This window comes from Protopterus annectens, chromosome 9.part0 (assembly GCF_019279795.1).
Source record: "Protopterus annectens isolate FY-2018-M chromosome 9.part0, PAN1.0, whole genome shotgun sequence".
Lineage (NCBI taxonomy): Eukaryota > Metazoa > Chordata > Ceratodontiformes > Protopteridae > Protopterus > Protopterus annectens.
Genome location: NC_056743.1, coordinates 788,704,081 through 788,725,872, shown reverse-complemented (window position 1 = coordinate 788,725,872; position 21,792 = coordinate 788,704,081). Strand labels below are relative to the sequence as shown.

The 21,792-nt window shown below is 39.2% G+C and overlaps 1 protein-coding gene across 2 annotated transcripts in view; it reads right to left on the bottom strand.

The window, feature by feature from the left end:
* The window catches only part of LOC122811530 (nitric oxide synthase interacting protein), a 344,453-nt gene that overhangs the window by 309,870 nt on the left and 12,791 nt on the right, over positions 1-21,792 (bottom strand). Inside the window, exons 2-3 of one of the 2 annotated variants that reach the window (XM_044083422.1) lie at positions 14,823-14,930; positions 14,618-14,738 (exon numbers count right to left, since the gene is read on the bottom strand). In XM_044083422.1, coding sequence (XP_043939357.1) covers positions 14,618-14,687 — 70 coding nt within the window. In that variant the 5' untranslated portion in view covers positions 14,688-14,738; positions 14,823-14,930. The remainder of the gene's footprint in view (positions 1-14,617; positions 14,739-14,822; positions 14,931-21,792) is intronic. The other variant, XM_044083424.1, reaches the window with a different exon arrangement.

Sequence of the window (21,792 nt, the reverse complement as noted above, 5' to 3'; positions counted from 1 at the left end):
GTAGTACAACCTTTCTGAAACTGATACTACCAAATTTGAAAGCAACATACGTACATGCTCAAGAAAAGTACCTTTGTTAATAGTTATTTACACTTTGTCAACAACCACCCTATTTTAAGGAAAACATTCCTCATGGACAAATCATTAAGGCCTCTAGGTTCATCAGTAAGAATGTAATATTTATTAAGGAAGTTCAATTTAGCATTAAAACGTTTTTTTTTTTTTTTTTTTTTTTTTTACACAGGGCTATGACTTTTTCTACAATCGGTTTTACAACATGTAACTTTAAATAGAGATGTTAAATTTTCCTCAATATTGCCAAATGTTATACAAAATAATAGGGGTGGTACCAAAAAAAAAAATATCTCCTTCTGTCTAGATAGGACAGTAGACTATCTTAGTATAAAAAAATTCTATTATGCAAAATTTGAAAGCTGCCATGGGTGATGTTGACCTTGTAGGAGTTAATGGGAAACAGACATTATTTACTCATCAAAAGGATACAAATTTAAAGAGCTTTTTACAAAAATAACAGTAAAATTAAACTCCCATTATCTCAAATACTTACTGGAACATACAACTTTGGTTACTGTGGTGTCTGCAATTACTTACTAAGGACCTAGGTTGCCACTCTCCCAGTGTGTATTTGTTTCTACACTGTGATAACAACGAGAAGGTTACCCAAAAAAAAAAAAAAAAAAAGTTAAAGAACATTTAAAAAAAAAAAAAAGAAAAATAATATTATACTCAAATATGCAAGGGACTATCCCGAGTTTTAAAAAATACTTTAAAGTTTTAAATCATGAATCCTTAGATTTTAGAAGTGGTAATTATAAAAACCTGAAGAAGTTTTGGCAGTTACAATTACAAGGAGACACATTTCCTGCAGTGAATAACACTATTAATATTAAATACATTTTAGAAGGAAGTAGACTGGATAGAAAATTATGTATTCTATTTTTTTCATTTACTTAAACAATTTATATGTTTTAGCAAGTGTTTTAATTGACGTATATTTATTTTTATGTAATAATTTTGTGTAATGTGATTTTGTTACATGATTTCAAATGAATGTATAAACTGATTAAGTGCATAAGTTGCACTTATCCTAAAGAAGTCTGTTTGTTTACTGTTGGACAAAAGCACTACATAAATAGTGCAAGTGTTCTGTTGTACTAGTTTTGCACATAGCTTATCTTTAGTAGTGTTGTGCGCAGTTTATCTTTTTTTTCTTTTAGACATGTACTTTAGTCCACTTACATTAAAATTATATATATATATATATATATATATATATATAGTTTACTATCAATATCTTGAAATTAAAAAAAAAAAAAAAACGGTACGAAACAGTGAATTGTTGTACTGAAACTGCACCTAAACGAAAGGCCCTAATGTTGAAAAACAGCTGTTAATGCCAAAAATGTCAACAACATTTTACGGCATTAACAACAATGCCACCCTTACCGCAACTCACTAATCCCTACACCTAATCTCCAGTGTATGCAGGGGGGCAAGCCCCCCTGCACCCCACTGTGGAGGGCTGTGCCCCCCACACCCCCCTACCTTATTATTCCAACTCAGAGATCGCACTACAGTGATAAATCTGATGTATTTTCCTAACCGCATTGTACCGCGATCCCTTTACATGAGCAAATGTTATATTTGCGAATGCACAGTCCATTCGCAGATATACCGTTCACTCATGTAACCTGCCCACATATGAAGTATTAGAACATCTGGTGTTTGAATACTTCATAGCCGTGCAATTGTACGGCAACATTTTAATGGTAAACCATACACACACACACACACACACACACACACACATATATACATACACACACGAATGTATAAATGTTAGATTACTGAGCCTATATCCATTTCTTTGGGTGATCAGTCAGCAGTCTTAGCTTTGCTACCAGAACTGCAGTTGGCTCATCCAGCATCCAGTGCTGGTATCTGTTATAGTGTCCCAGCCCCTCAGCTCAAGTGAAGAACAAAAGGACTTTGACTTTTACTGTAGAAATACGAATGGTACCCTTCTACAGCAGCCAGAACCACATAAGCCTAATATTTCCACTTTGTTACAGAAAAAACAATGCAGGAACACTCAGTCATGCCCCCCAACAATTTGTACCCAGGACAGCTGCTCTCTTCATTTCCTTGCTACAGTACTGCTGGCCACTCCTGTGAATCTTAAAACTGATAAAAGAACCAACTCTTGTGCTCAACGTTTTCTGGAATTCATAAATTCCAATGCCTTGGATCAACTTATCCACACCCCCGCTACAGGCAGCAGTATCCCAGACCTGGTCATTACAAACATGAGCAACCGGTGTTCCACACCAGAGGTCAATTCCTCATTGGTCAGATCCGACCACAAGCAAATAACCCTAGACATCCACATCCCACCCCCATTAGGGAAACCACCGTAAAAAATTTCTCCAAAGCCAACTTCAAGCTTCTTAAGACAGAAGTGGCAAACTTCATGACAACCATGCTGATGGAAAATAGAGATACGACTGCTGAATCCTATACAATTGCACTTTATAAGCACTTTTACGAGTGCATGGATTGTGCAATCCATAACAGAACCAAGATGCTATCCTCCAAAAAAATGAAGCCAATCTGGTGGTTCCCTGCTATAAACAAACTCTACAACAGAAGAAAGAAACTGTTGCAAAAAACAGCAAAATCCCATGATTGGAGGAACTCCGTGGTCAGCCTCAGTAAGAAGCTGTGATCCCTCATAAAATCCTCCAAAGCTAGTTACGAAAACAAAATCGACACTGATTCTAAAGACAACCACAAAGCATTCTACAGCTATGTCAAAAATCTCAATGGCAACACTCAGATCTGCTCTGAGTTACAGCACAATGGCACTAAATATACAGAACCAACTGATACTGCCAACATCCTGGCAGATAGGTTCATTTCTAACTTTCCCCCTCTCTCATCCCCTAAAGGGCCCATCTCTATACCGGAAGAATGCAAAGTACCTGTAATCACAGCTGCACAGGTAAAAAACACATTCTCCAAAGCCAAGAACACAGCATCCATGGGACCTGACAACATCCCAGGCTGCGTTCTACATGAACTACAGAATGAACTGGCAACCCACCTAAGTACCATGCTCAATCATATCCTCACCTCAGGCTTTGTGCCCACTGAAATGGAGGTTGGGAGGGTGGCCTAATGGTTAAGGTGTTTGCCTTACAAACACAAGGTGCAGGGTTTGAGTCTCACAAGGGATAATTGACTAGGCTTAAAATGGCTCGCAAGGACAGTTAGCTTAGTACTAATCTATAAACCTATGAATGGCGCAGAGCAACGGTTATCCCACTCCACAAAAGGGGAGCCACCATGGACCCCGGGAACTACCGCCCCATTAGCCTGATGAGCCTGGTCTGCAAGGCTGTGGAGCATATCATTATGGAACTTATAAGCAATGACATTGGTAATCTCCAAACTCTGGACCCTACCCAGTTTGGGTTTGTAAAAGGAAGATCATGTCTCCTAAACCTGACAGACTTCTTTGAAGAGGTCATCAAAGCCGTAGATGATGGTAAGGTGGTTCACACAGCCTATCTAGATCTCGCCAAGGCTTTCAACACCATCCCCCACTCTGGAATTATAGACAAACTCACTAAAGTAGGTATAAATCCCTATGTTACAAGATGGGTTGCCAAATGGCTCACTGACAGAACTCACACTGTGAAAGTAGCGGACTTTAAATCCAACTTCAGACCAGTGACAAGTGGAGTACCACAGGGTTCAGTCCTAGGTTCTCTCCTGTTTGGTATCTACTTCTTTGAAGTACAGGCTAACACAGAAGGTCTTTGGCTAACAAAGTTCGCAGATAACCGCAAACTAGGAGCCATAATCAAAACTCCTAACGATGTGGACATCCTACAAAAAAGGCCTCACTGAGACAGATGCCTGGTGTCAAAGCCATGGCTTCAAGCTCAATGCCAAAAAGTGCATTGTCATCCCTTTTGGTAAAAGCTCTGTACCCATAAACTACCACATAGATGGTAGTCTACTTAACACGGAAAGTGTGATAAGAGACCTTGGGACACAGGTGGACAGTAGTCTCTCCTTTGATAATCACATCACCACAGTAGTCAGGAATTCCTTCTACGTGGCACACCTCATCACAAAAGGTTTCTCATCCAGGAAAAAAAAGAGGTCATTGTTCCCCTCTACTCATCACTCATTAGACCCATTATAGAGTACAACCCCCCTTTTGGTATGTACCTCACAAGACATCTACAACAACTGGAAAGGCCACAGAAATACCTCACAAAGAGGATTACTGGTCTCAAACAGATGCCCTATGCAGACCCTCTCAAAAAACTCCAGCTTTACTCTGTCGCATATCGCCTACTCAGAGGCGATCTCTGTCTAACATACAAAGCTATGTCAAACCCAGTGCTGTTGGACATGCTCCACGTAAAGAAATCCCAATCCCTCCGAGCTACATGCTCTAAGGACCTAAACCATGTCACCACAATAAACAGAACATGCTGGAGGGATAGATTCCTGTCCCAAAGACTTCCAATACTCTGGAACAAACTACCTATCTATATCAAACAAAGCTACTCATTAGCGCTCTTCAAGAAAAATTTTGATGATTGGACGGGAGACAGGAAACTCACCCAGATCATCACTTCTGTGGCTCTGCTTGACAGGGGCACAGGAAAATAATTTTCTTGGATGGCAAAAGCCAAGGTACCGTTTGGCTAGGCTTATATAGGCCCTAGGGCCAATAGCCTAGTACCTACCTATGAACAGCTGATACTTATGTGGTAAGGGAGACCTTTAGTGTGTTACTGCAGCCTAATAATACAATACTGAGGCCCTACATTCCTTTCTGGTGCATGACTCACAGTTAAAACACAATAGACTTGCTTAGAAGATACATGGCTGGAGAGACGAGGTTTAATAGAAGGATCAAAACAGTGAAGCACAGTGTACATAAAACATAACCAATGAGAATCCAATTAAACTGAATGTACAACCATACAGCATATGCATTATGCACAGTCCCATTACCTCCGACACAAAACATTAAAAAGGATCTATACAAAAATAAACATGGCTGCATTATAAAATATTACTTTGACAAATGATTTGTGTGTAGCCACACTGCCAGCCCTGATGAAAAATAAAAACATACAAATCTGGGATGATTTAAAACAAATGAACAAAGCAGTCTGGAGGAAAAGATCAATCCTTTCCACACCAGTAGTAATAATTAAAGTGAATTTATATGTTCTGAAGCAAGTCTAAGAAACAAACCTTTGTAGTAAGAAATAAGCTCCTTACTATACACAATTCCACATTATACATTTTTTGACACAAAAGCATGTTGTTTATGTGATTTATTAGGTTGGTAAGGACAACCCACTGATTTTTTTCTCAGACCTGAAAATTACTGCCATGACATCATGGGTCTCTTCTCCAATTTGGTCCTTCTGCCAGAGTGGAGAACCTCCAGGTCTGAAAACCCCTATCCACCTCACACTTTGCACGATAGCAATTAACACAACCCTGTCTTATCTGGCTTTCCTTCCTTTTCTCCTAAAGACTGCCAGATCCCTGAAGCTCTCACACTTTAAGTGAGAACAAAAAGGATGTTCTTCAAATTGGCATTCAAGGATACCAGGTCCTAAAGCCCCCATATCTGTTCCTTGTCCCTGCATTTACATATGCCGATTGTGCCACCCGATACCTTGGGCCCGGGGTGGCTACCCCCATTGCCCCTCCTTAGCATGGAACTGCAGTATTATCAGAAGCATAGCTATAAGCATCAGCAGTAGTTTCCTTTTCCTAGAAAAAGTTGCCAACTAGTCCTTGCAGGTGGAGCATTTCACATTAAAAATTAACATATTTTATGATGTAGCAGTGAAACTACAATGTAATAAAGGTTTGCTCCACTAAAAAGCCAGGTTGCATTTTCGTGCCAATAATGCATTGCTGTTGTATGCAAAACATTGTTTAATACTACCAAGACATCATTCTAGAGATGCAGTTTTAGAGAGGAAAAGAAAAACAGTGAATCTAACAAATTAAACACACACAAGAATCTGCATTGCCTGAAAACAAGAAAGGGAATTTACTATAAAACAAGGATGTTTCCAAAAGTGACCAATACACTTATAAAGTAATTACATAGCAATACTGAGTGCAGCTACTACATTTTACTCGGTGGATGTTGTAAATAGGTTTTGAGAAATACTTCCAATTACCATACAATACTTTTAGATATAACCATTTGGAATTATAAGTTCTCTTTAATAATTTCAAAGGAAAAGTGCCTGAAATAATAATTACAGAGAGCGGACGTTAGCATGGAAGGCACTCTTGCTTGCAGCAGTACCATGGAGGAGCATGATGTACATTTGCAAAATGTCAAATCTGCAGGATTTCAGTTCAGTGAGTAGAAGCATGTTCTCAGACAGAAGTAATTACACTTTCTGGCATATTTAATTTAGAAGTCTTGGGTCTGTAGCCAAGGCAGAAACTATAAGACAGATCATAGCACTGCACAACATGTAATAGCTAAAGAAAATTCCTAGCTTGGTAAATTACCTGGGAAACTCATCTCTGATCTCTGTACTGTGGAACAATCACTGTATAAAGAATATAATTCAGTTTTATTTAAGTACTAAACTATCACAAAAATAAATGACAAACAAGTAAAGAAGGAAACAGATAAAGCTTAACCTTGTATAACAGATAAAATAATTTAAGCTTTGTGTGAATGCTTGAAATTATCAAGTACTGGGATCATCCTAAGCCACTCTAGTAGGAGCTGCCAGAGACATGGCCCCTGGTACACAAATAAACTCACTCCCTATGTGTCCAGCCAAACACGAGGAACCTACAGCACTTCATGGGTTGATGAACTAAGAGTGTGAGCAGGCCTGTATCCACTGAGAAGCTCTCTACATTAAGATAAGGCATAGCCAAATAATAAAGAGCTAAACAAACTAGAAATAGACCTTTTAGCTGAAGCGAGACTGAATAGGTAACCAGTGTGGTCTCTGCAATACAGACATAATATGGTGATATCTAGACATTCTAGTAAGCTGCAGAGTACTGCACCAGATGAAGACAGTAATGCTCAGCATCCAGCTTGACATTCAGAAGCCCCACATAGAGAGCACTGCAATAATCTACCCACAAAGAAACAACAGCATATATGGCCATGAGTAAGCCAACAGAAAAAATAGAGAGACAATCAGTGGGACAGTCTTCAGACAGTTCACACGAGGATTCAATCACTGCTTAAATCTGGTTCTTAAGACCAATTCTGAATATACACACACCTACATTCTGCGCTTTAAAAACAAACTACAGCCTGACACCATTATAAATAACAGAAGCCAGTGAATTATGCATGACAGCGTGAATAGTCACAGCAGCCATCTTACTCAGGCCCACTATGGCAAGAAAAACAATAGTCTACAAAAAGTTAAATGATTAACTAGCCAGACAAGATGCATGGAAATGGAGAAATGGACACTTGAGAACAAAAAAGAAATTATGTTTTGCTTCTTCTATGCAAATGAACTAGACATCCAGAAAAGGGATTACACTGCAAGAGCAAGAGAAAAAATACAATTAAGAAAAATCACTGAAATACAAGCAAAAAAAGGCAAACATTATAAATGTCAATTTAAGGTCATTAATTTATGGAATTAAAAAAAATATGTAGACAAAAAACATTCAGAGAGTTGGTAAAGGAAGCAACATGTGAAGCATTAAAAGAGAAAAGGAAAACGTCCACATGTACTTGCAACATTAAAGAGAACGGAATGGGCCAGAGAGAAGAAGCAAGACCTAACAAAGTACAGTTTATATACAGAAAAAGAAATCAATGATAACCAATAATCGAAAAGGAAAGTCAAAAATATTTGAAAATGCAGAGAGACAAAGGCACCTAGACATGGTAAAGGTTACTAAAATGAGAACAGAAGCACATTTATACTGACAAATAAACAGTTTGATACAGAAATGAAGGAAAATGAAATAGAGGTGACAGATATGTTGCCAAGTGAAGGATTTGAATGGGAATCCCAAATGAAAAGGATACTAAGGAATAGGTGTTTATTAAAACAGGTACAGCCTGAAGAAGTGACAGAGGAAGTAGAGCAGTGCAGTTGCAGAGAAAAATCACTAATTAAATTCAGCTAAATGTCAAAAGTAGTAAACATGCTTCACAAAGCCAAATGTCACAGTCATTTCAAAGCCAAGATATTTCCACACATAGGCAGAAAAAGCACAACACAAACTGTAGAAGAAACTGGAAGAAAATCATTTAAGAGAAGACCCGTTGGATTTAATCCGAGTTGCCAGCCCGATGCCCAACCTTCGGCATAGTCACGTGTGTCTTTCGGAGGCCACTCGACCGTGGGGAGGACATGCAGACTCCACAAAGAAGGCACTCCAGCCGAGAATCAAACAGGAGACATCTTGCTGTGAGGTAACAATGCTACCGCTGTACCACTGCGGATACTAAAATGCATGACAGACAGTGGCTGCCCAAAGTGAATAAGACACAGATTGTGAAAAAAAAAAGTGAAATTAATAAAATAATTGGAACTATAAAGACAGATCCACATGTTATAACAGAAATTAAGAGAATACATTTTTGTGCAGTAAAACTAATAACAGATAAGGTATTACCAAGAAAGACAAAAATAAAGGGGCAGATAGATCACTATAATTAAAACACCAACTAAAATACCGGTGAAGCAGTTAAGAAAAGAGGTATCATTATTGGGAGAATACAGAAAGGAAATCAATCTAAAAAAAATATTAGGAAAGTGAATGAGCTAAAACAAAAAACACCATCATCAAAACAGATCAGGATCTGAGTTACACAACCTCTAACAATAAATTAAAAATCTTTGTGCATCCTGAAAAACTTAGGAGATGCACAGAAATATAATGAAAGAATACAAAACAGTTTAGGGATGACCCAAAGAAATTTTACAGGGAGCTAGGAAAGAAAATAGAAACAGATACCACCAAGAACAGAGAAAATTAATTATTTTTGGAGAAATGGGTCTACTTCAGAAGACTGAAAAACCAAATGGGTGAATCACAAAAGACTGAAAATTAAAAAAACTGAACAAATTTTTAACGCAGGGGCAACCCCCCTGCACCACCTCTACATCCCCTATATATACCAATTCCAAGATCACACAACAGTGGAGAGGGGGCAAATTCCATCATTCAGACTTTTGATCCTTCAGTCTTTTGATGTATACCCACATATGAGGAACCAGTTGAACACAATAAGGAGAGTGAGTGGATAAAAGTAAAAGAATAATTAATAAACTTTGATATAGAAATATGGATGGGAATAAAGTAACTTCTACTGAGATAAAGTTAAGAAAGGCTTCCAAATGGAAAATGCCAGGTTCAGATGCTGTACCTAACTTTTGCTAAATGTATTGTCAACTTTGCACTGTGACTTAGCCTCAAGTAAAACATACTTGACTGGAAAACAATGGGGAAAACCCATACCCACACTTAAAAGTGAACCTGCAAATCACCCAAAGAATCATTTACCAATAGCCTGCCATCCAACAACATGTTACAGATGGGAATTGATGCAGACAGAGTGGGCAATCATTTACATGAAAATTCAAACATGGCTATAGAACAGAAGGAGAATAAAGGACAGTCTTTTGTTAAACAAAGCCATAAATAATTAAGATCTGTAAAAAGAACAGGAATCTGAGTATGGCATTGATAAATTAGGGAAAAAAACATTCAACAGTGTTTATCACTCCTAGATTATAGAATGCTTACACACTGATAAATTTTATTGCAGTTACTATGAAGAAATGGTAAACCACTTTGCGACTGAACTGCAAAAGATGACAAACTGCTATCGAGGGTGTGAAAATCCAGCATAGAATAGTTCAGGATGATTCTTTCTCACCATTACCATTTCTTCTTGCTCTCAACCCATTAAGCTGTTTACTCAACAGCCTAGGTCACAGATTAAGTCTGACTCCAAGAAATCGAGTGAGAGATGAACTCACCCAATTGTTTCAGATGACCTAAAACAGTATAGTTCGTTATATAAAAACCTAAAGGAACAGCTACTAGTTGTTAAAGCCTTCTCAGATAACATAGGAATGTCATTTGGTCTTGACATATGTGCAAAAACAACATCTGAAAGAGGAAAACTGAAGACTTGAAAAATATAATACAATATTTGTGGAGGAACATGGTTTCAATAAATGTGCAAAAATGACATTTGAAAGAGGAAAAGTGAAGATTCAAGAAAATATAATACTTGGAGAGGAATGTGATACAAAAGACTTTGAACAAGGAGTGTACAAATATCTTGGAAAAGATAAGGAGCAGTGATAGAGGATGAAAAAATTAGAACAAAGCTCAGTAAGGAATATATTAAAAGACAAACCAATACTGCAAACTGCTTTAACATTTAGGAATAAAGTTCACGCTATAAGCTGCACTTCCTGTTTTAACTTGTAGGGTAACGGACTTGCCACAAAAAGAACTGGATAATCTTGACAGGAAAACAAGGAAATGGTTCCATGCTCATCAAATGATACACAAGAACTAGTGTTTGCCCAGATTATATATCCCTCAGTCTGAAGGAGGCATGGTCCTCCTTGAAATCGGCCATACATACATATCAGTGATGGTGAAGAGTACATACGTACTTATTAACGTCATCAGATCCAAGCATTTTGAAAAAGTTATAAAACATGAACAAAACAACACTAAGTTGACCTCTTTGTGGAGGTTAGAAGCTTTTAGGAAAAAAGCAGGCATAAAAATCAACCAAACATGAATAAAAAACGGTGGCAACAGAAAGTACAAAAAAAGCAAAAGAAAGAATAAGATCAGGAAAAAACGAAAAGATAAATGGAAGGATCACAATTCTACCAAGAAGTACAGAGATCTGCTGGAAGAGTCGTACATTGCCCAACAGCTGTCATGCAAATGGCTTAGACGGTGAATTTAAAGCAAAAGATAAAAAGTTGATACTGATAGCCCATGCAGATTACAAACTAGATGGTCATAAAATCTATAGAAAAGGTAAAAAGATGTAGAAAATCTTATGTTTTCCAGTACAGAACTCAAAACAGTTACACATCTTCAGCCAGTGTATCACTCCATATAAGGTTTGTATAAAGGCCTTTTTCAGCTATGTTAGGAACCTGGGTGGAAACTCCCAGATATGCTCAGAATTAGTCCAAAATGATACAAAAATCACTGAACCCACAGACATTGCCAACATACTGGCAGACAGGTTCAGTGCAAACTTCACCCCCCTCTCCCCCCCTAAAGGAGAGATAACTATCCCAGCCGAGTGTAGCCTCCCGGACATCTCAAATGCGCAGATGAAAGCTGCTCTCTCTAAAGCTAAAAACACAGCATCAATGGGACCGGATGGTGTCCCCGGCTGTGTGCTACACGAGCTAAATGAGGAATTAAACCCGCACATAAGGCAGCTGTTTAATCTTAGCCTTACCACAGGATACGTGCCCAAGGAGTGGCGTACGGCAACTGTGGTCCCACTCCACAAAGGCAGTGCCTCTACGGACCCTGGTAATTACCGCCCCATAAGCTTAACAAGTCTAGCCTGCAAAGCTATGGAGAGGATCATAATAGAGCTCATAAACAAAGATATAGGGGACTTGCAGACATTGGACCTGACCCAGTTTGGCTTTGTCAAGGGAAGATCATGCCTTTTGAACTTGGTTGACTTCTTCGAAACAGTCACCAAGGCCATTGATGAGGGAAAGGCAGTCCATACAGCCTACCTTGACCTTGCAAAGGCTTTCGACACAATACCCCACTCGGGTATTGTAGAAAAACTTACCAGCTTAAATGTAAACCCATATGTCACAAGATGGGTTGCAAACTGGCTTAAGCACAGAACCCACAGGGTTAGAGTTGCTGGCGCTGTGTCAGACTCAAGCCGGTCACAAGTGGTGTCCCACAGGGCTCGGTCCTTGGCCCCCTATTGTTTGGCATCTACTTCTCAGAAGTACAGGCCAACATGGGAGGACTTTGGCTGACAAAGTTTGCAGACGACTGCAAGCTGGGCCATAGTGGAAAGTGCATCGGACACGGATATTTTTCAGAAGGGACTCACGGAAACAGATAGCTGGTGCCAGAGCCATGGCCTGAAGTTAAACGCCAAAAATGTATAGTCATACCCTTCGGGAAAAACAAGGCAACCCCAAGCTACCATATAGGTGGCAATCCACTAAGCACAGAAGAGGTTATCAGGGACCTGGGGACCCAGGTTGACAGTGGCCTTTCTTTTGACACTCACATTGCTAAAGTGGTTAGAAAGACCTTCTACATTGCCCACCTGATCATGAAGGGATTCACATCCAGATCTAGTGAGGTCATTGTTCCCCTGTACTCTTCACTTATCAGACCAATGATAGAGTACAATGCCCCATTCGGGATGTATCTCACCCGACATCTGCAGCAATTGGAGAGACCCCAAAAGTTCCTCACCAAAAGGATAAAGGGACTCCAAAATCTGTCATATGCTGCCAGATTGAAGAAACTCCAGCTCTATTCAGTCGCATACCGTCTGCTCAGAGGTGACATGTGCCTGACATACAAGGCCATGTCCAACCCGGAATTAATGGACATGCTCCACCTCAAAAAATCCAAATCCACCAAAACCACTAGAGCAAGCGACTTAAACCTTAGCACGGATATAAATAGGACGTGCTGGAGGGATAGATTTATCACTCAGAGACTCCCTATGCTGTGGAATAAAATCCCGGTCCATGTGAGGCAGAGCACCTCGCTGACTCTGTTCAAGAGAAATCTAGACCTGTGGATGGGAGATCGTAGGTTTACCCCAGGAATCATCTCTGTGTCACTGCTGGACAGAGGCACAACAAACTAATGGGCACAGTATTTTTTCATACAAGGGGTGGCGTAAGCCACAATAATTTGGGCTAGGCTTATAAATGCCTTAGGGCAGATAGCCTAGTATAAAAACCTATGAACCTATGAACCTATGAAAACATAACAGTGCAGCAAGGCTGTTACACTAGAGACTGTGTAAACATTACATCAGAGGCAGCTGAGTCACAATGAAAACGAACCACAAAGAATTTTTGAAAATGATGAAGTAATGATTTTGTGGTATCACCCCTTATCAGCAGCTAAGAAATTAGAAGCAAGCAGACCAAATATTAAAGCTCAACAGAAAAAGACAGAAACAGCTTTGATTATTGAAATTGCTGCACCCACTGACTACAGTGTCTTACAAACTGAAAAAAACATAAATTTGTAAAATATCAGGACTTGCAAGCAGAAACTCGAGCAATGTGGAATATGGATACACAGACAGTTCCAGTTGCAGTAGGAACAACTGGGCTAATAAAAAAAAAAAAAAAAAAAAAAAAAAAAAGAATCTTCAAACATATCTAAATGTGCTACCAATAAAACTAGACCCTTATGAACTGTAAAAAGATGCAATTCTGGATACATTCCGGGTGCTGAGGAGAACATTCATATCAAATGTCAAAGACGGAAGCAAAACTGATTTCATGAACTTTAATTACGCCCTGACTTAGGCATGGGATACATTCCCATCAAGGAATGTAAAAACCTAAGGACTTGGAGAAATTAAACCAAACTTCAATTTTTTTATTCTACATACATTCCAAGTCCAAGACAAGTTTATTGAGAGCCTCCGTACCGTCTAGTGGGAAGGAGTATAACTGCATATCAGCATAAGAGTGAAGTTTCAAACCTCTTATAAAGATAACATCCCATAGTAGAAGCTATCACATGATAAAGGTCCAAGAATGGAACCCTGCAGTGTCCTGTGTGCCAGAGCGCAGGGTGAGGAGGAGTTAACCTGTAGTGTCCTGCATGCCAAAGGGTAGGGTTAGGAGGAGTTAATTCCAAACAATCCACTGATTTCAGCAAAAGATAAGGTAGGAGTCAAACCACTGCCATACAATGCCTGACATACAGCAACACCGAGTCAGAAGATCAAGTAGGATGTTATGACCAGCGATGTCAAAATGCAGAGGACAGGTCTAAGAGACAGAAGATGGCAACTTTTTCTTGTAACCTTTAGATATGGGTCTGATTTTAACATTATCAGCTTGTTAAAAGATATTGCCGAGTTCCTGCTGTATGTGAAGTTATCCATATTTAGATCACTGCCCTTTGTAAGCTGCACCCTAGTATTTTTACATTGTGCCCCAGTAAAATGGTATAACGCAAAGCCAATGCAGTATGCCTCAATCACCCTCGCACAAAGCAAATCATAGCAAAGATCTGACAGTACACTTAATGCTTAAGAAAGGAGTAAATAAGGCATGCTGAAGCTCAGAAATGCATTATTCATAATCATATACAATTTTACTTCCACAGTCCACCACTTGTTTGCATTGTTAAAATATACTAACTTACAAATTAAGGATGTCTCATCTCTAGTATATTGCTCTTAGGTTGGTGGGCTGGCACCCTAAAAGTTGAAAAATCATGCTAAAGATGTACCTATCAGCATCTTTAAAATGTTTATTACAACTAAGGTTATAGTGTCCACTTCATAGTTAACAATTACCTGTATCTTTCTTTTTCTCGTGGTAGGTATACACTGCTCCAGCTGTGCAGTTTTTCCCATGTCGTGTCATGTTTTAGAGGGGTGATGCACAAAACCCCTCAAAAAAATGAGTTCAGAGAAACTGGAAAACAAAAAAATTATATTCCTTAGTTAGAATCCAGTCAGAGTTTTATCTCAACACATTATGTCAAGTGTTCTTTCTTACTTCTTCCAGTCTTGGTTTATTTTAAGGCTCTTGATTCTATTTCTTGAATTTCTGTGAAGAACCTGCTTAAAGCATTCTTTATCTGTACTGAAAAGTCAAATTCTGTTTCTGTAAGAGACAAATAAACTTCTTCAAAGGACAAAACTGCATGAGCTATAAACTTTCTGTCAAGACTGAGAGATGGACCTCAGCTATAAAGATGATAAAAGCCGTTTGATGAAATGCTGAAGGAGGCACACTTCTGACAGAATCTTGTGCTTTAAGATGTCAGCAAAAATTGGGGTTTTACAAAAGACTATAGGAGAATTGTAAACCATGCATTTCATTATCTGAGCACCAGTAAACACAATCTTAAGAAAATCTAACAGTTTACACCAGATCAGTGATTCATCAGGACATGCGTTTGTCTCAAACTTGCACCCTTGATGCTAGGCTTTGTTTGATGTTCACAATTTAAAATACAGATTTTATTCTGCATATTTATACACCCACTAAAAGGAATATGGTAGAATTAATGTGATATCAGGAAGACGCATTTGCACGGACTCCCAATCAAATGTATGAGAACCACAATTGTGAATTTCACAGCTACCAAAATAAATAAATAAATAAATAAATAAAATAATGTATGCTAGCCAAAAAAAATCCAGTGGTGCTCAAACTTTCCTGCAATATCATTAAACTGTGTTTGCAAGAGGGCCCCTGTACCTCTGCCCCAACATGTACAGCAATGTTTCACATACCCCCTGCTATCTTATCAATACTATGCACTAGAATCCAAAACATTAGTGTGTGTGTATAATATATATATATATATATATATATATATATATATATATATATATATATATATATATATATATATATATATAAATATAAATATATAAAAAAAGAGTATAGTCTCTGCCATTCCAACCTCACTGCTCTTAACAGGAAAATCCAAACCCTCCCTCAAGAATGACATCTTCCCACAGGGCAATATTTGCCCAGTTAAATACCTTGCAATACTGAGATACTGTATTAAATGGAGGCCCGCTACGCCCAGACAAGATAAAACAGTCGACTTACATTCACGCTTAATGCACCACAATTCCTAGCCAAAAGACAGTGCCAACATTAGCCAAGACCTTGGTAGGACTGCCAAGTCTGGCCAAACTCCTCAAGTGCAGCCGTTCCGCCTATATGTCAGACCTGATATTCCACACAGGAGGAGCTATAGATTACCCTAGCTTAGTACATTTGTGAGGCGAAAGGACAAGAGTCCAGGAGCCCCTGCAGAATGGTTCTAGCGCAGCTTGATCTAGACCTAGAGAAGGAATGAAACTTGCAATGCTTTGCAAAAGTATGTACAGAGAACCAAGCCGCTGCTTCTAGAATACTTCTACAATCTAATCCTTTCCAAAAAGCCATAGATGAAGCCAAGGTCCTGATAGAGTGAGCCTTGACCCTGCCAGGAATAGTTCTGTTATGGTCAATATAACAAAAGGTAACAGCCTTAGAAAAACATTTAGAAATATAGTCTGCTTTCACTCAGGTTGCCCCTTCGTCTTACCTTCACAAGAAATGAACAACTGATCCGAAGACTTAAACATTTTAGTTCTGTCAGGATAGTACCAGAGATGTTTGTGGACATCCAAGGTATGGAATATCATTTTCCCTCATTCTTAGGTTCAGGAATGAAAATGAGGCGGTGGGTAGTTTGGCTTAATGTAAACTCAGATACCACTTTAGGCAAAAAAGGAGGATTAGTTCTCAAAGAAACCCTGTCCCTATGAAAAATGAGATGGGGTTGACTCACCATAAGAGATTGCAATTCAGATACCCTTCTTTCAGAGGTCTGAGTGATGAGAAAACTGTTTTCTATATAAAGAACCTCAAGTTAGCCAGGTAATATGGTTCAAATGGAGCAAGTGTTAGCTTCACCAAATATAAAATTAGGATTCAAAGATTGGACCAATTTTCTTGGACGCCTCCAATGCAAACCCCTTTCAAAAACATTTTAACATGACAATGCATTAAAAGAGGACCACCCATATGCAGACATCCTGAAATGGCCAAAAACTGAACCTTGGTACAGGAGTAAGAAAGACCATAGGATAGTAACTCACAAAAAATATTGTTAAACCAGAGAACAACTAGCCTTGAATGGGTGTTGGTTATATTGCTAGCACCAACTACAAAACCTTTTCCCATTTGCTAATATGATTTTCTAGTAGCAGGCTTTCTTGCCACCATTAGTACCTGCTGCATATCCTCAGCAAACAGGTGCCTAAAGGGAATTAAGATCCAATCATCCAAGCTGTCAATTGAAGTTAATTGGGTCAGGGTGTATCAAACACCCATGATCATGTGTGACTAGATCTACTGTGTAATGAAGTTTGTAACAATTACCCCTAGTGATTTCCAAAGCAAGGGAGAACCACTGTTACCTGGGTCAAACGGGCATCACCACAATGATCTTGGGGGATTTCTTTTGAATCTTCGGAAGTACCCTGGATATCAGCAGAAAAGCATTCCTGTCCATGGAAAAGAAATGGCATCTGTCTTCCAGGCATTCTTGAATGGAGCCCTGGAGCAGAATCTTGCCAACTGATTCTGAACAAAGAGGTCTAACTTGAGGAACTCCCTACACATGGATTAAATCTTGGAAAACTCCCTGATCTAGTTTTCATTTGTGAGGGTCTGACCTTGTCCTGTTCAGCTTGTCTGGCACACAGTTTTACTCAGACAGAATGCCTGCAGAAAGAGATTGTGCTGTGAAGCCAAACTGGTTGCCTCTTGTTGTTGCTGTACCATAAGACTGTGGTATTATCTGTAACAACTTGAAGATGCCCTGGTGAACAAAAATGATTCAAAAAGAGTTGAGTGCCTTTATCAAGGCAAGCATCTCTTTATATATTTATGTGCTTCATCCGTTCTTGGTGTCCTACACACCTTGCACATTTATCCCACCTGAAACTGCTCCCCAAGCAAAATCCAGGGCATCTGTGGTGACCGACTGCTTTGGAACAGGGCGAGAGAAGGGGAGACCTAGATTTAAGGAAAGGGATAGTAGCTGTCTCCACCAAGTGATTTATCTTCTGACAAACCTCAGCACTGGGATTTGAAAAGACAAAGACTGCTGAGCATTGGAACCAGAGAGACTTCCGATACCACTGTATTATTCTCATGAGGAGTGTTGCCAAGAGTATCATGAGAATCATAGATGCCATGAGACCCAAACTCATGGAGGTATTCCCTCGCAGTGACCAAAGCCTTTGTAGAAAACCTTAAAAATATAGATCTATTTTTTCCCTGTGGAAGAAAAGCTCTTTGAATGGAGATGTCAAGATGACATCCCAGGAACACAAAACTGTGTGAAGCAGTCAACAAAGACTTTTGAATTTTCTCTTGGAACCCCGGTTGTGTAAGAGATCTCTCACCCAAGCGAGGGTTTCCTGACTGCAGATATAAGCAAGTCATTTAAATATAGTCTGCATCTATCCCTTCTTCCTATCCAGATTCAGAATCTTGAATTTCTTCAGAAAAAGATATATCCCAGTTTCTTTTACCAGAAACCATATTACAAGGAAGATCAATAGCCTTAATTAAACCCTGAGCCACATCCAGTAAACTACTCCTGTCCAAAGAAATTCTTAGAGTAGTAGATACAAATTTAATTTTCTGTTTCTTTACGACAGGAAAAATGGGGCGTTATTAATGGTAGCAGCAGCTTTCCCACTGATGGGCACAACACTCTGACAAAAAAGGGAAGTCTTCCCTGTTCCCCCTCACAAGACCGGCAAGAATGGCACTCCCTTGCCCAATGAGGGGAACCAAACAGCCGCAGAGGACATAGCTAACTCCCCAGTCGATAATGGCTGTAGCTGCTACACCAGAGATCCAGGGTAAAAGGAGAGAGGCCTGAGGAACAAACAATGACCACAGCAGAATCGCCCACCTGCAAATGAGGCAGATTGCTAGGCTGGCATGGTGGCAAAGGCCATTTGCATAACTTTTTCTTTTTTTGGCTGGAAGGATTGATCATGGGTAGTTTGTTCCATAGTCAAGTTGAAAATTATGCTCCTTTCCCAGAGAAAACATACAGCAAATGCCAGTAAAAATGGGAAGTCACAAACTCCTATTTTAAAAAAAAAACCTTTCCTGAACAGGAAAGTATTAATAAATAAAACTTCATTTTTTTTAAATGGATGATTTTTCCCAAAAGGGAACTCATCTGCGTAGCAAAGGAACAGCACAAGTTGACAGTTAATTCAAGAAAGCCTCACAGCAGTACACTCTTCAGTAACAGGAAAGTTATGAAGGATTTTGTGCCAAAAACTGTCTTTTTATAGTTGACTGACAGTTTGGGCACATGGAAGGTGCCCTGAAGCTTTGGAGGCTGGATGGCTGTTATATCCTATGCAGGATACAACCCATATATTGAAGACTACTGCAACAGTGATCAATACGTTGTACATTTGTTGTTTCTGACTTGCCTGTTTCATTTGCTGAGAGTGTACAATACTGAAATATTCTATACTGGATTACCCAAAAATTTTAGCTAAAAATGTTGCAGGATCATGATCTGAAAAAACATTCCCCTATCCTTGATGTCCTTCCCTTCAAACTTTAGATCTATCTCATCACAAAGAGGTTTCAAAACATTAAATTGTCCATGCTGTCTTTGTAAATAGAAAAGGTGTCTTAAATTATCATCAGCACGGACTTAACTCAGGGCACTGTACTGTAACTGCAATAAGGTACAAAGGATACAAACTAAATTAGAAAAAAATGAAACACTAACCAAAGCCATTTATTTTAACCTAAAAATTGCTTTTATCTAATGAATCACTTTTTACTATAGCATTCATGTCAATCACCCCAGCCTATCTGATGATGTCTGTATGTGGTTCAAGAACTACTACACTGACATGTGTAAGGCCACATTAACATAGGTACCAATTTGGTCCTAAAGCACTGCATTATATTATGCCACAGGGTTTTGAGTTAGGACTTTACTATTCCTGCCATTTGTAAATTAAACTGCTCTTGACATTTTCAATCAGTATCATTTTATATAAGAAAAATATGGGCGTTATGCATCAATCAACATGAGATCATCACAAAGTTATTAATCCCAACAAGATCTAGCATCCACAGTAAAATGACTCCTCTCAAAGGGTATAAGGATTACATCACAAATATAAAAAAAATCAAGAATTCCTGGAAAATTTAATAACTAGCATCCATACCTGGCATATGGCCTACTTCAAATTTAGATGATAAACAAAAAATGTACGTCAAATATACAAGCCTATGGCTATACTGCAAGTTGTCATTGCAACATAATATCACCTTCCTAGAACATGAGATCAATGCACAACCAGACATGCTAGCAATTATTTAGGAACCTCCACCAGGAAATGTGCTTTCTTCCACCTAACTGAACATGGACTTCCTTTCCTAAACCACTCATTTACTATGAACTCGTCTACCATTCGTGCTCCATCAAAGAACATCTGCAGAATTATTCTCCTTGCCCACAGCCTGAACATGACTGTCAAACACTGCAATGAGCTTACTACTTGCCAACATAATAAAAGACTGACCTGGTCAGTTCCCCTGGTATAACATAACAGGATACAGCAGAATCTTCTTATGCCTTCATTCAGCCTACTGGGACTGTGTCCTCCCGAAAAAGAAACATCACAACATCCATTCCATTAGATACAAATCACTAGTATTCCTAAAGCAGCACATCATACGTAAATGATAAGACACATTTTAACAAGCATTCCTTAACACATCAATCACTAGTATGCCCAAAGGAGCTCGTTGCAAGTTAATGCTCTGTAACTTCACCTACAACTACATGCACACCTTTTCCCACATTGTCTCAGCATTTTAATTCTAATCATTGCACATCTTCCCACAGCAACACTTCTTTATCTCCTTTCGCTGCACACTCTTTTCTTTCTGCCCCCTAATATACCCACTTTACTGCTTCACACCAGATGTGAACTTTCTTCATTAGGTTCTCTCAGTTTTCCAGTATTTTTGCTTAAAGTAAAATAGCTAACAAGTCAGCCTAATTTTCTTCACAACGTATTGGCATTGGCTCAACCCTTTTTAATATGTATATTTAACTATACTAGATGAAGCCGCGGTGGTACAGCGGTAGCGTTGTTGCCTCACAGCAAGGGGTTCTCCTGTTCGGTTATCGGCTGGAGTGCCTTCTGTGCAGAGTCTGCATGTCCTCCACATGGTTGAGTGGCCTCCAAAAGACATGTGTGAATGGGCGTGCCTTCGCTGAAGGTTGGGCATCGGGCTGGCAACTCGGCACCATAAAAAAAAATCGACTACCAATCATTAGCGGACCGGAGTTTCGCTGTGGTGACCCCTAACTGTGAAAAGCCGAAAAGACAACATTTAACTACACTAGCTATCCATATAAATCCAACAGTAATCCTACTGCATATACTCTCCACTTTTACTAGTGCAGACAATTAAAAGCATAAAAATCACAGAGTGAGAGAATGTGGGAAAAGGTTAGACTGAAAATCGTAAGTTGCCCAGTGGATAGCCAACTGGCTCACAGACAGGACCCAGGAAGTTAGAAGTGGGGAGTCCACCTCTACAAACAGACCAGTCACAAGTGGAGTCCCTCAGGGATCAGTCTTTGGACCTCTCCTTTTTTTCCATTTACTTCTCTGAAGTCAAGCCCAATGTCAGTGGTCTCTGCAAATTTGCAGAGGATTGCAAATTAGGAGCAGTCACTGAATCCCACACAGACACAAATGTTCAACAGGGGCTGACACAGACAAACAACTGGTGTCAGAGCCACGAACTAAAACTAAATGCCAAGAAATACATAACAGTATCCTTTGGGATGTCATCTACTCCTTGTAACTATCATTTTGACAACACATCCCTTAGAGCTGACCCAGTAATCAGGGACTTAGGGACACACACAGATAGCAATCCAGCC